This window comes from Saccostrea cucullata, unplaced genomic scaffold (genome assembly GCF_032062105.1).
Source record: "Saccostrea cucullata isolate Sc308-1 unplaced genomic scaffold, CSIRO_AGI_Scuc_v1 ctg496, whole genome shotgun sequence".
Taxonomy (NCBI): Eukaryota; Metazoa; Mollusca; class Bivalvia; order Ostreida; family Ostreidae; genus Saccostrea; species Saccostrea cuccullata.
Window position 1 is genome coordinate 217,886 of NW_026930996.1, and position 13,685 is coordinate 231,570.

The 13,685-nt window shown below is 33.5% G+C and overlaps 2 protein-coding genes across 3 annotated transcripts in view; one reads left to right on the forward strand and one right to left on the reverse strand.

Moving 5' to 3' along the window:
- Positions 1-13,685, reverse strand: part of LOC134230971 (histone deacetylase complex subunit SAP30 homolog) — a 181,822-nt gene that overhangs the window by 111,344 nt on the left and 56,793 nt on the right. The window lies entirely within an intron of this gene.
- Positions 1-13,685, forward strand: part of LOC134230969 (casein kinase II subunit beta-like) — a 29,787-nt gene that overhangs the window by 9,690 nt on the left and 6,412 nt on the right. For both annotated transcript variants that reach the window (XM_062712837.1, XM_062712838.1), the window contains exon 3: positions 6,195-6,264. In XM_062712837.1, the coding sequence (XP_062568821.1) occupies positions 6,195-6,264 (70 nt within the window). The remainder of the gene's footprint in view (positions 1-6,194; positions 6,265-13,685) is intronic.

Here is a 13,685-nt window from a genome sequence, read left to right on the forward strand (position 1 = left end):
TGCTTGTGTATAGAAGTGATACTAATAGGTCATGAAATTTAGTATGTTTACTATTAAATACCACAAACTTGGTGGAATCATTTTTTCGCTTCGATGTCATAATATTATGTCTCCGATTAACGATTGACAATCAAATTAGTTGCCACACATCAGCATGTTTACAAAAGTATATTGCATCGGGATCGTATATGTGTTCTATTACATAAAACCATATCCAAGACTAGGTTATGTTATAGACTCTACCAACTCCCACGCCCTCCCTCTCTCAGAGTTTCCGAAAACCAAATATTTCTTCTTCTTCTGCTGTAAGTGCATCCCTCGATATTCAAGTATACTCGCACTACAGTTATGATAGAAATTCACAAAAAAAAATTAAATTATCTTTACGTTTTCTCAGTGGGCATTGCAATTCATGACCTGTATAATGCATGTGTTTACCACTATCAGGTTAGTGGAGGAAATTCGGAATGGGAAAAAACGATCTTTTGTGGAAGTAAATAAGTCAAGTAAAATTGCAAAATGGATAAGATTATGGATATTTACGAAGAATAGGAGCATGCTGCATTGAAATTTTTCATTTATGAAGACATTGCAATAGATCAGAGTACAATAAATTACTCAGGACAAGCCCTCACCACAATCGGTCACACGGACCGGTACTTTGGCGAATTTCATCGGACATTTGGATTTTCTATCGGTTTTGCCAGTAGGACCGATAGTTTTCGGAAATTCTACTCTCTCTCTCTATCTCTCTCTCTTCCACTGAAAGTAAAACAGAAAAGGCATACACATATATTTTCAATCTAATAATTGATACGACACATTGTTGCCACAAAAATGGTTGATTTATTGTGTCAATTTTTACTTCAGTTCAATACAACTATGGCACAATCCCTTCCCAATCACTGCATTTTATAAATAAACATTAAACATTTTGAACTTCACTGTTTCAGCAAGACTATCAATCTTTTTCTATATAGAAAAGTGGACAGGTGTTTATACCCACTTCCATATGTTTATTCACCAATCAAGGGTCCTCGGGGGCCGTGAACAAATTATTACAATATAATTATACACTGATTACAATTGCATATTATAGATGTATTTAAGGAATCGATCACTGTCTAGTTAGTATAGTATGCCAGGGCATCAACAATAGTGGGAAACATGGGATAATTTGTATAACGGGCAAAGCCCGTTATGAAGAAATTATCCCATGTTTTTCACTATTGTTGATGTCCCTGGCATACTATACTAACTAGACAGTGATTCCTTATATTTCCATTTCATTGTGAAATAAAATTGTAGATTTAGACTTTAAAAATGCAGATATAGATTTAAATTACACGAGGACTCCCGTCCCAATTTCAATAGTCCTCGCCCACTGACGTCAAACACAACAGCAGCCGCACGAGATTTTCATGCATATTTGGCCTCCTTAGCGTCAGACTCAGAGACAGATGTGCACGAGATTTGCATGCATATTAGGCCTTTTAGCTCGATCCTGACCTGTTGACCTGCCTAATTTACATTCTGGTATAATTATCAAGAAATTTAACTGCACTAACTTTCAAAGAGTTATCACAGACAGAAAAATTAGAAATGGAAATATAATGTAGTATGACAAGTAATTAAGTTTTGACATGGAGAAGTGCAATACCACAAGTTGTAAATGAAAGCCAAAGTTCTGATTCTGATTCTGGAAAATGTTATTTTTCTGACACCCATGATGACCTAATTAAAGTACAACTGTTTAACTGATATTTTGTATAAAATATGTTGTAATGTACGAGGGTTGTCCCATAAAATCGTGGACAAAGCGTTTTTCTCGAAAAGTTATGGGCGCACTAAGCTGAAAATTCCAGTAAATGTTTAATATTTATCATATTTAAGTGCATGATAATTTTTTTGATAAGATATAGGCAAAAATAAAGATTTTATTATGCTTGAATGTGCAAGGGGTATTGTCCTACCGCGCATGGACAAAAAACCAAGGTTTTATTAAAGAATACACAGGTTTGAATTCAAAATAAAAGTTTTAAATTGGGGATGTCAAAATTGTCAGTAATTGATATTCGAATATTCGATGGAAGTATTCGAATATATTCGAATATTCGATAAAATAAATACATTTTCATTATAGAATATATGTATTCAATCTCCTGTCAAGCAGTATAGGTTTTATGCCATTATTTTAGAATAAGAACTCATGTAGAGTTTGGTAAATGCACCTCAATTATTTTTTTTTCTAATTATCAATTATATGAAGAGTATACATCCAAAATGTATTTTTCTTTGAAAATTCAAAAGGTTCTCCAGTATATTTCAGATTAATTGATCGTCTTACATGTACAAAAGTATAAACTGATAACTCCTATAAATATACCAAGCAGAACAATTATCTAGCAGAAAAATATTAAAAGCAATTAATTTTGGCTTATTAATTTCATGATAATGATTTTAATGATGTTTATATAAACAAGGGATCCATGTAAATCTGTGTCCTTACAACAGTTTTTCTCTCTTTTTGATGCTTGTACACTTTAAAACGAATATTCGAATCATAAATCTATATTCGAATATCAACTCATGGAATGAATATTCGAATATTCGTTGACATCCCTATTTTAGATACATAAGATTTGGATTAAAATTATCCTAATTCAATTCAACATAAAATTTTGTAGTCTTTGTAAACATTTTAAGGCATTTGGTTAATTTTTGGCAGTTTCTCGAGCATTCGAAATGGGAAAGTGGTAAACACAACACGCGAAAAAGGCGACGTTTTATGACGGAGAGCAGTTCCGTTTTAATTTGATGTTGTAATGACACCTTCAGAGACTTGAAATGACCATAGAAGAAAAAAGATTATAAAAATATCATCATATCTTAAGTATACAATTGAAATGGGAGTTTTCTTAGCGAATTCTTTTTTGATCGAGCCCCTGGGGAGTACAGAACATACGGACAATCTCCTAATGTAATAGCAAAAGACACTGTCACAGTAGACCGCCGATATGAGATTTTCTATTAGTTGAATAATGGTGAGAATATTGTCCGTAACTTACTGATAAATCTTCAGAAGATCGCATGAGGGTGTCAATTGGTTCTTCGGCTGTTTATGGAGACTAAAGAATGTGTATCAATGAAATTCCTAAAATTAAGTCGGACTTATCCAACTTCATTTTCAGCAAAGATAAAACGTGACGCTGTTTTAGACACTTTGACGTTATAATCCATGCGCCGTAAGGTGATACAATACATGGCATAAAATCTCATAATTTGTTTATTCATGCATATATTTATCTGAAATTTGCTGTGCATATTACTAAAATATGTACTAAAAAATAGTGAAAATTTCATAACGCAGTGATATTTATTTTTTACACTAGACAACTTGTCCACGATTTTACGGGACAACCCTCGTATATGACAAAAGAAATGTTATTTAAACAATTTTGAAATTTAACTAAAGACAACCTTCACACAAGAAATTTATAAACCACAATGAGTTAATCCTTTTTCACAAGTTCTCTTCAATAGTGATGAAACGATTGTCGCCGACGATCGATTGTTGATCGTTTTTGGGTGTTCGATTCCGATTATCGATTACGTTTTTCATAATCGATTGTCGTCCAAATAAACTCACCCAAATAAACTTGTATGATTTGAACGAAACTAATACATACACATTAACAATTGATACATGTAAAACGAAAGGAGGTCAACAAAAATGGCCGAAGGCGAAGTTAACAACAATCAAGTAGAAATTTACCCATATCCAGGGAATGCATAGATAGAACATTCTATCGTTAAAATATTTTCCTACGGACCCGGTTTAACCATAGAATTCGTTCCGTGTATTCGTAATGTAGCAAAAGAAACACGTCGGGCAATAAATCATACTCAGTGCATTTACTACAGACAATCTAGAGAGTTCCGAATGTAAACATGGCAGGTAAATTTGAAGCGAGAGAAAAATGTTGAGAACATTTAATTGAATTGGATTTTCGTCTTTATATGGATTATTTTTTGGGATAAAATGCATCGGCAATCTCCAAAAGGATTGTTTTGATTTATTTGGAAGTTATTTCCAGTTCAAATCCTTTTAATATACTCTTCAAAATCATTCCGGAGCGGATCCACTCCGATTTGCTACATTGCAAGTATATGGGACGTATTCTAACTGTGGTGAGGGCTTGTATTAACTAGGGAATGCAAAATCTGATGTCATGACAAACATTTTTAGTTTTATGAGCAAATATGTAAAAAAAAAAATCTGTTTCTTTGTTACTTATACAACAAAAAGTTGTCTTTAGAATAAACTTGACAAAATTTTATTTTTAATTTGTTCCATAAATGATAAATGCTGTAAAGAAATAGAATTTTGTATTTGAAATTTGAATTACCAATTAAGTAGATGATTGATCGATTAAGCTTCTCCGATTTTGACCGATTATGAAATTTTCCCGATTATTCAACACTACTCTTCAAATCACTTTTTGTGGGTCTGACAAGTTAACTCACAAATTAATTGCATAGTTTTTGATTGACAAGGGTTACCACTTTTAAAACTTTGAATGAATTTCATGGCACCTGGGACTGGGTCAGAGCTTCTAATGAATGGCTCTATTGATCTAAGGGTTTTCCCCAATCGGCAATCCTTGGTTGACTCCGCTGTAGGGCTGGGCTAAATATCGCTATCTCGGTTTATTGCAATACAGTGACAAAAAATATCGTATTTCAATGCATTTTTTGTGATATCCATATACCGGCAAAATGCTTAGACTAAAGAATTTTATCATTAAATATAAAAGTAAATATAAGAAGAGTTGTTAAAAAGCCAAACAGTAAGAAAGATGCTATTTTTTGGGTGTATTCTAGAGCAAAGCTTTAATAAAATCAACAAGATTTTGTACTCCTTTTGCTAACTCATCATATAGTTATGTATGTTCTTCATGTAGATTAAAGTTAATTTCGTAAAAAAATGACATTTTAATAATGTTGAAAATATTGCAATACATATCGCAATACAGTTAAAAATATCGCAATATATCGCAATACAAAATTTCTGGTCAATACCCAGCCCTACTCCGCTGTGCTTCATTCAAACTTCTGATGTGATAGGTGGAGTAATATGCATCAAGTCACTACATTTCTCCGCTTGAAACTGCCTTGTCACTCATTTCATATTTTGCCCTGCCAAAAGTTCTTCAAACGTAAAAAAAACTATTTCGGGGGGGGGGGTAAGTAGGCTATGACTTCTATTGCCTCAATTCTTTCACTTTTCATACCCATTTTACACATATTCATGTTCACCGGGGGGGGGGGGTCCAAGGTGACTTTTCTCTTGCTTTAGCATATACATTTTTTAACCGTCGAAATTCCAGGGGGAATTTCCCCCCCCCCCTCTAGATCCGCGCATGAGATCACATGACTGACTCAGCAAGATGGTAGAACACCTTTGATGTCAGAGGTCATGCGCCAGGTACGAGCCATCCGAGGAACTCCGAGTGGGTTTTCCCTCAGAGTTATTCCCCTCGGCTACTATCTAGGAGGTCAGTTCCTCTTCCTCTTTGATCAAGAAATTTAAAAATAAGCATGGCAGAAATATACAAAAACAATCTTAACAATTGAAAGAGGCTCCAAAAGGTGTATTTGTGGGTCTCTTCATACCAAGAAAACAACAAAAGTAACCCCCACGTATAAGTGATTTCACTGTGTGCCCTATTGTCGAAAACCATGTCCCAAAAGTAGATTCTTTAACATTCTAAGGAGACACAGGTGCCAGAAAAACTGTGTAACATACCCCAGAGTGGCAAGTTTAAATGTGGTTAAATCACAGGAGTCTGAAGTTTTTATCGTCAAAAAAAATCCAGTAAAAAGATTTCCCACCCTCAACTAAAAGTGTGTTCTTTTAGTGGAGGATGGAAAATTTTTTCCGGATTTTTTTTTTGACGATAAAAACTTCAGACTCCTGTGGGTAAATAACAAGGGAATCTGATCTCTAATACAGGGACCAAGGCCCTTGAAGGGGTAATAACTCTTGCCAAAATTGTATCTATTGAAGTTTAGTAAAATTGAAATTTAGTAAAGGGTCTGTTGAAAGTTTATCTTTATGCTTGTTGCTTGTTATTATTTTAAGCTCTTGTAAAAGTGATCAATGATGATATGAAATGATGTCTGATTTCCAGGGAAATCATCCCAGACTATTCCTGGATTGGCAGGTTTTTGGATAAGAGAGGAAATGATTTCTTTTGCGAGGTAAAGCTCTAAATTCATTGTCTCAATCTGATTGATTCAAAAACCACTCGCCTAATTTTTAACCAAACTTGGTACAAAGGAATTCTTCGGTGAAAGGGAGTTTAAAGGCCGGGGGCGACCTAGATTTTTTGCCACCTGGTAAAATAGGCGGTGCTTATCTCCATCACTGTCAGTGCTGCTGATAAGAACTGCACTGAGCTGAGTCAGCTTTGTTTACAAATAACCAACAGTGGGAATTCCATTTCATTTTGTGTGTAAATATAAATAAAGAAGTAAAATCTGCGTGTACTGCAAATCTCTAATTATTCAAGTTTAATTAAGTATACAACATTTACTTATTAACACATAAATGCAGTGTATAAACAGTTAAGATTTTGCAGATAATCAGGACAAAAGTTTCAAACTAATTACATGTAAATAAATGGAGTTTGATTTAAAGTTCTTACAATTTGGGATATTTACACGTCTCCTTCAAATAAAATCAATAACATCAGTTTCTTCTTTTAGCTTTGAAGACACTCTTCACATATCGTGTCCAAATATTTTTCCTAAATGAGAAAGTTAATTTTTTGTAGTTCTTTTTACCCTTAGCACTTCTTGGCATTCGGTGGTTTGGTCTCCAAACAGATGTATAATCTCTGTCCACGTTTTCATTCCAATGACATACGGCCAAATTGGATCTTGCTCTGTACATATCATCAGAAAATGATATTCTTTTGTCCTGGTATACATTCATGACATTGTTGAAGCTTTCAACATAAAATGTATCATGACATAAAATGTAATCCTGTGGATGCTTATAAACAATAGAATTTTTTACGACTCCTAGCAACAACTTCTCGGCACACGGGTTAGAAATAACTTTCCGAGATATTTCATAGTTAGGATCCATTTTGCACCTGGAGGACGAATGACAATTTGAGTGATTGTTCTTGTAATGTTCTATTATGTTCAATAGATGTGCTTGAAGTTTTGCGGTATCTTCATCACAGTTTCTAATGGCCCAGTGAAAGTGAGTGCACACTGGCTCCACTTTGTCATCAAGTTGAGATGACCAAGTTTTTCCCTCAAGATATGCTGGCCCAGAAGATACTTTTTTCAAAGAGGACTTAACTGATTTGACTGCATGCCAGGTGTCATTTTGATTTGTAGACTCACATTCCTCACGGATATATTTATTAATCGACAGATTCCTGTCATGAGTATGAATTCCTACAGCTACATTTTGATCTTTCAAATGTTGGTATATTCTTTTCTTTTCTAGTGTAGTGTGATGGAAGCATCCCGCTGCATAATAAAGAATGGTTGACACGGTTATTTACCAAATATTCATTATTGGGCAAATAAGGAGATGATGACCACAGAAACGTATGCCTACACCCCTCTTCCTCGCATTGAAATTTGGTTGACATTACATGTCCTCTTTGTTGCACTTTCTTCATTTTTAAATTCCTTGAACAATTTTGACCATGGTATTCTGCAATTTCCACCAATCTCCTCAAAGATTCTTCAGCACACAAGAAGAGTTTTTGATTTACATCCTTTTTCTGAACTTTTATGTAAGGACTAGGAGCTGGAGATTTTTCTTGGGCAGACTGTGCAACATCACCTTGGATGTCGTGTTCCTCATTTCTTTTCTCACTCCAAAGAGAAAAGAGATATTCAATGACTTGTAGATTTCCAACATGTTTGTTCAGTTTGCCCTCTAATTCACTCCTTAGTTTTTGCAAATTTTCCAAAACACTGGTTTTCTTACTTTCATCTCCCGATAATTCAATTCTGAAACTTGGTGTTCTCTTTCGTTTTTTCGGTGGACTAGACATATTCACTTTCATTCGCTATCTTTGCTTTGAGGTTTCTGGTTTTTACAAATAAATGTACAAGATACTAATTCTTGGAATATACTATTATTCTTTATAAAGGGGCGTTGGTTTACAAACATGCATAATTTTTTTCTTTAACTCAACAAATGATGCTGAATTGCATATATGAACACTTTATAAAAAGCCTGTATTTTTTTTTTAACTTTTTAAAAAAAAACAACTTAATTTTTAGATATCTACATCCAAGAAGCTATGTATATGCAATCTTGACACCCCTCACATAAAAATGGTCAGACTTGACACCTAATCCTATCTGTAGTTAGCACTTCCCCGCCAAAATCCTGATCTAGCATCTGACAATGACATAATCTGACCTTTCACTGCAGAGATGCAGAGGCACATTAGGGTTTCCTAATAAAGTTCTTTTTAAAATTTATCTATCTTAAAACATTTTAAATAAAAAAAATGATAATGAAGAGTATGTTAAACATTATAATACATTTGTGCAGCTCTATGCACACATATGTGGTTTGTTTCTCTTTCTGCATGTAAGTATTAAATGTATCCCGTATGGTCCTTTTGAAATGGTTGGGCTTTCCAGTGTTACATGTGTAAATGTGTAGCCATCTTGGAATTTGCTGAGTACAACATGGAGGAAACAGAACCCAGCAGGCATTTCAACGTTGATTCAACGTTGAATCAACGTTGCACTTCAACGTTGAATCAACGTTGAATTTTGGTTGCATATGAAAGTTGAGGCAACGTTGAGACATAACGTTGTTTCAACGTCAACTTTCAACGTTGAATGAACGTTGAAAATGGGTTGAATTTTTGGTTGATTTATGGTTGATTTTTGGTTGCAAATGAAAGTTGAAGCAACGTTGAAGCTTCAACGTTGTTTCAACGTCAAATATCAACATTGAACAAAACTTAACATTGGTTGAAATTAGGTTGAGATTTGGTTGAAATTTTTCGGTTGTACAAACGTTGATATTTGGTTGAAATCACGTTGAATTCATATTACAATTTGCTTTATAAACAAATACATTTCAAATTCTAATAAACAATTTTATTCAAGTTGCGTAATATTTATATAAGTTTTGATCTTCTATTATGATTGTGAGAGAATTTATTTTACATGTTTTTTTTAAGACAAACACAAATTCGGATTAAATCACTGAATCTCAAAAATCACTGCTTGACAAAATTTATATTCCTAGTGAAAAGTAGGTCACAGTAATCACATCCAGGTCCTTCAAAGTACGCGTCTGCCTTACACTACTAAGTTCCACAAAGTGGTGGATCCATTGATTTTAATCACGCATATAATTAAGTCCCATGAATGAAAGAAATGAACAGGAAAGTCCACCCTCTAAAGCAAAAGCCTATTAAAAGAAATAAAGATGTTAAAGCCATTTGTTCGATAAAATGTACGTAACACGTTATTTCAAACAATACACGAATGATGTAAAAAGTCAGACAAAGAAATATATTCCGGTACTTGGATTTAATTAACATGACTAAAATAATTATAGTTGACTTCATGTAAAAATTTGTTTGAGTATGCTTATAAATAATTAATACTAAAGAAAAATGTTATAGACATACATATACATAGTGTACTTACAAAATGTTGCATTCCTTTGTTTGATTTTCACGGGCGAAGAATCTGATGCAATCAAGGCTGACTATCAGACTATACAATCAATTCCCTGCACCACTGGTTGATTGAACCTTACGACAAACTACAATTAGTTTAATTGTATAATATATTAGTATACTAGCTTATATTTCATAACCAAATGAATATAAAAAAAACACATAATACAAGAACCAAGGATGTGCATTTCACGCAGATTTCAAATATACTTATTAAACAAGAATTAAATGATGAACAGATACAAAAAAAACTTAATTTCTTAAATTCATGAAAAGGAAATAATACTTACTGAGCAGAAGTTGATATTCCAGCTTTAATCCTTGTGTATAAAGCTTGAAAAACACATTAAATATGACCGGCAAGGAGACGCGCACTTCTTGTTCATCAGTTGAATTCAAATTTTGACCTAGATAAGCTGCAACAGCTATACTCTGCCCAGCAAGAAAATTGCATAACAAAGTTATCCTGACACTGAAACTGACCAACTAAGCGAAAGGCACTCCTTATCTGATATTTCGAAGGTTTTTTGGGAAGTGGATCTTAAGTAATGTAACTTGTCCGGGGTTAATTGTCAGTGTGAAAATTCTTATGTGTTTATTTGACTTTTTAAAAAATATTTTGTGAAAAGAAAGATTATAAAATTAATACACACAACAAAAGCACAATCTAATAAAATAAGACTTCTTTGATTCGCTCTGTATACGTATAATCTGCGCAAGAGTACACGGCACGAATCAATATGAGTCTAATTTTAAGAACATTAATTCGGAATAATTATTTTTTATAATTCTAAATTAACTGGGAATTACAGTGAGATGTTGGATAAAGATGTTATTATTTATTAAAAGCTTATATGTAACATATTTTTTAAATGTGTCAAAATAAAAAAGCATTCACAATTTATTAAAAAAAAATTACCTTTTTTGAAAAATAATTATAATGAAGTGTTAAATGTAGATGCCATGCTTCATATAAACTAATATATTTTAAATTTTACAATGGTACTAGCTATTGGCACAACTCTTTGAGTAAATCAATTTAAAATGCATGCGTTTCATTTATTGAGTATAATTATTATATATATAATATTTTCTAACAATGCATACAGCTGTGTGTATATTGCGAAAAAATTCCATAAATTAGAAATTAAAGACCCCTTTATATTTTGAACTTAAAAACTAAAGTGCTCAATATTTGTTACCCGTTGTTTCAACGTTAGATTTTCCTAACTTTTCTGAAGTTGATAATATGTTGCATCTTCCATTGTTTTAACGTTGAAATCAAGACAGTCAACTTTGCATTTTTAAACCTTGTTTTAACTCTACAATATCAGAGAATACTGAACGTTGAAAACATGTTGAATCTTCAACGTTGATTCAACGTTGAATATCGATGAGCATTCAACGTTGAAAATATGTTGCAGCTTCAACGTTGTTTCTACGTTGAAATATCGACGTACATTCAACGTTGAGAATATGTTGCAGCTTCAACGTTGTTTCAACGTTGAAATATCGACGAACATTCAACGTTGAAAATATGTTGCAGCCTCAACGTTGTTTCAACGTTGAAATATCGACGAACATTCAACGTTGAAAATATGTTGCAGCTTCAACGTTGTTTCAACGTTGAAGAAAGGTTGAGGATTCAACGTTGAAACCTCAACGTTGAAACAACGTTGAAATATAGTTGATCAACGTTGCAACCTATATTCCACCTCCTTTCAACGTTGAAACAACGTTGCGTGCCTGCTGGGAAGAGAAATCTATTTTAGCCATTGAAGTCACAGAAACTCAGAGAGAAACAATACGCCATCTATTTGCACACCATGAGTGGCAATTCAATGAGGTTCCAATTGAAGACAATGGAAACCAGGTCCAGGAGGAGCAGAACAATGATGATGTTGCTGATTTTGTTATAGATCAGAACGATGAAGAAGATGAATGTATCCACTGTCTTTGCCGTCCATGCATAACATCGGAAAACAACCGACAAATGTGGTGGTTAGAGGATCCGGAGGCACCAAACAGAAGTAATTCTCAGAGGAGAAAGGACAAATACAAAAGATTCTGGACTATGTTGTTCCATAGAAATGTATGGAAGGATCCGAGATATATTCAGAGGAAAAGAAATGCCCTACGACAGGATCCGCGGAGAAAAAATTACATTTATCACAGGAGGGACCTTATGCCAAAATGTGTTGTGACCGTTGTGAGACATTGGCTACCTAATCCCAATGATCATCCATACATGGGACATATGTGGGAGTGATTAGGAATTCAAACCTGTGTTAAAATATTTCTTTTGACTTGTGAATATTTTATTTTCATATAATTAAGTGACTGGAATATACTTAAATATATTAGTTGAGCTATCTTATCACTTGTTCACCTAAGGTTTGTATGAAAAAATATTAATACAGTTACTGTACATGTGTGTTTATTTTTCAAAACCTGTGTATTTACCATTCATTGACAAAATAAAATGTTTTTCAGTCATTTTTTCTCTATAAATTATAAAAATCACTAGTGAAAACTATTTATAGTATAGTAATACCACGCAGAGCATGTGCTGCAGCACATGGCTACAGCCACTTCCTGTGTAAACAAAACACTGGTTATCTCCGCCTACTTTGTCAATCACTGAGAAGAAATTCAAAATTCAGTGCAGCTTCAGAACTTTATTCCTAAATTACTCAAGATATAATTTTTTTTCAACTATGAAAGATGGACACTTTATTCACAATCAAGGTGGCTGCTTCCATGCCAAAAATTAGAATTTAATATGATCAAAAAAAGCATATTTTCTCAAAAATGCTTCTCAAATCTGAAAGCTGCATAGAAAGTTGAATTTCCCCAACATTTTTCGATTGGCTGCCTTTTATATCCGGGCCCCGGCCTTTAAATTGTTTTAAAAAATGAAGGGCCAAACACCCTTTCAAGTAGCTGCAATAATGTAGCCCTCTCCGATTTTTTTTATCTGATGTTTTCTGGAGAGGGCTAATTCCACAGCATCTCAGTAATGGTGCAAAAATATTTTTTAAATACGGCCGACTGCAGGCAGAATAAATTGTTTTTACATTCAACTTACTTCTAATTAGACGAAATTTTTTTTCACTGTCGACATCATAGCCTGTTAAACGCGAAAACCATGTAAAATAAATCTGTGTGCCTTTTTCAGCAGCCATGACAGTTCATGCGTGACCGAGACTTGCGCTTGAAATTTAGAATAACCTAATAAAGCAAATGTCAATGTTAATAAATAATTGTGAAGAATAGTAATACTAAACATCGATAAAGAAAATTATTCCATGTGTTATTTTTTTCGTAAACAGCGATATTCAGGCTTAAAATAAGGTAAGGCCATTCCAAGTTTTTTCTGTGTTTAGCATCCGCGTGCGCCTTGGTTTTTGACACCCCATATAAGAAAAAATACACAACATCAGGAATCCTGAAATTGATTAATTTAGTAGAAATTTTTGAATTTTGTCAGTTTTTCAAAATAATTCTAAACAGTAAGTTATATTGGGTGTATTTTAAGCATTTAATCCCTTGTTTTTGCTTAAGAATAGATATTTCTTCCATTAATTAAAAGCAGTTTAGTTAGATCAAATCATTTGAAGGGCGTCATTTTTATGACTTTTAAGCCTGTGTTATATGTTTTGGCTCGTATGTTTTTTGCAAATAGGTAGGTTGGGTTTTGAAAGATGGGTGGACGCTAAACAGAGAAAAAACTTGGAATGGCCTAATTCCAAAGAAATCCGCTCCCTATAGATCCTTCATCTCATTGGCTGTCTCAAAATAAAATCTGTCAAGGTCAGTAAACATGGTGGATAAATTTAAGTTGTGATGTTGACATACACGAAAAATACGGATATATGGATTGTTATGTATATTTTTGGATCGATTTATGTCTGGGATAACTACATTTTGGGAGTCCAG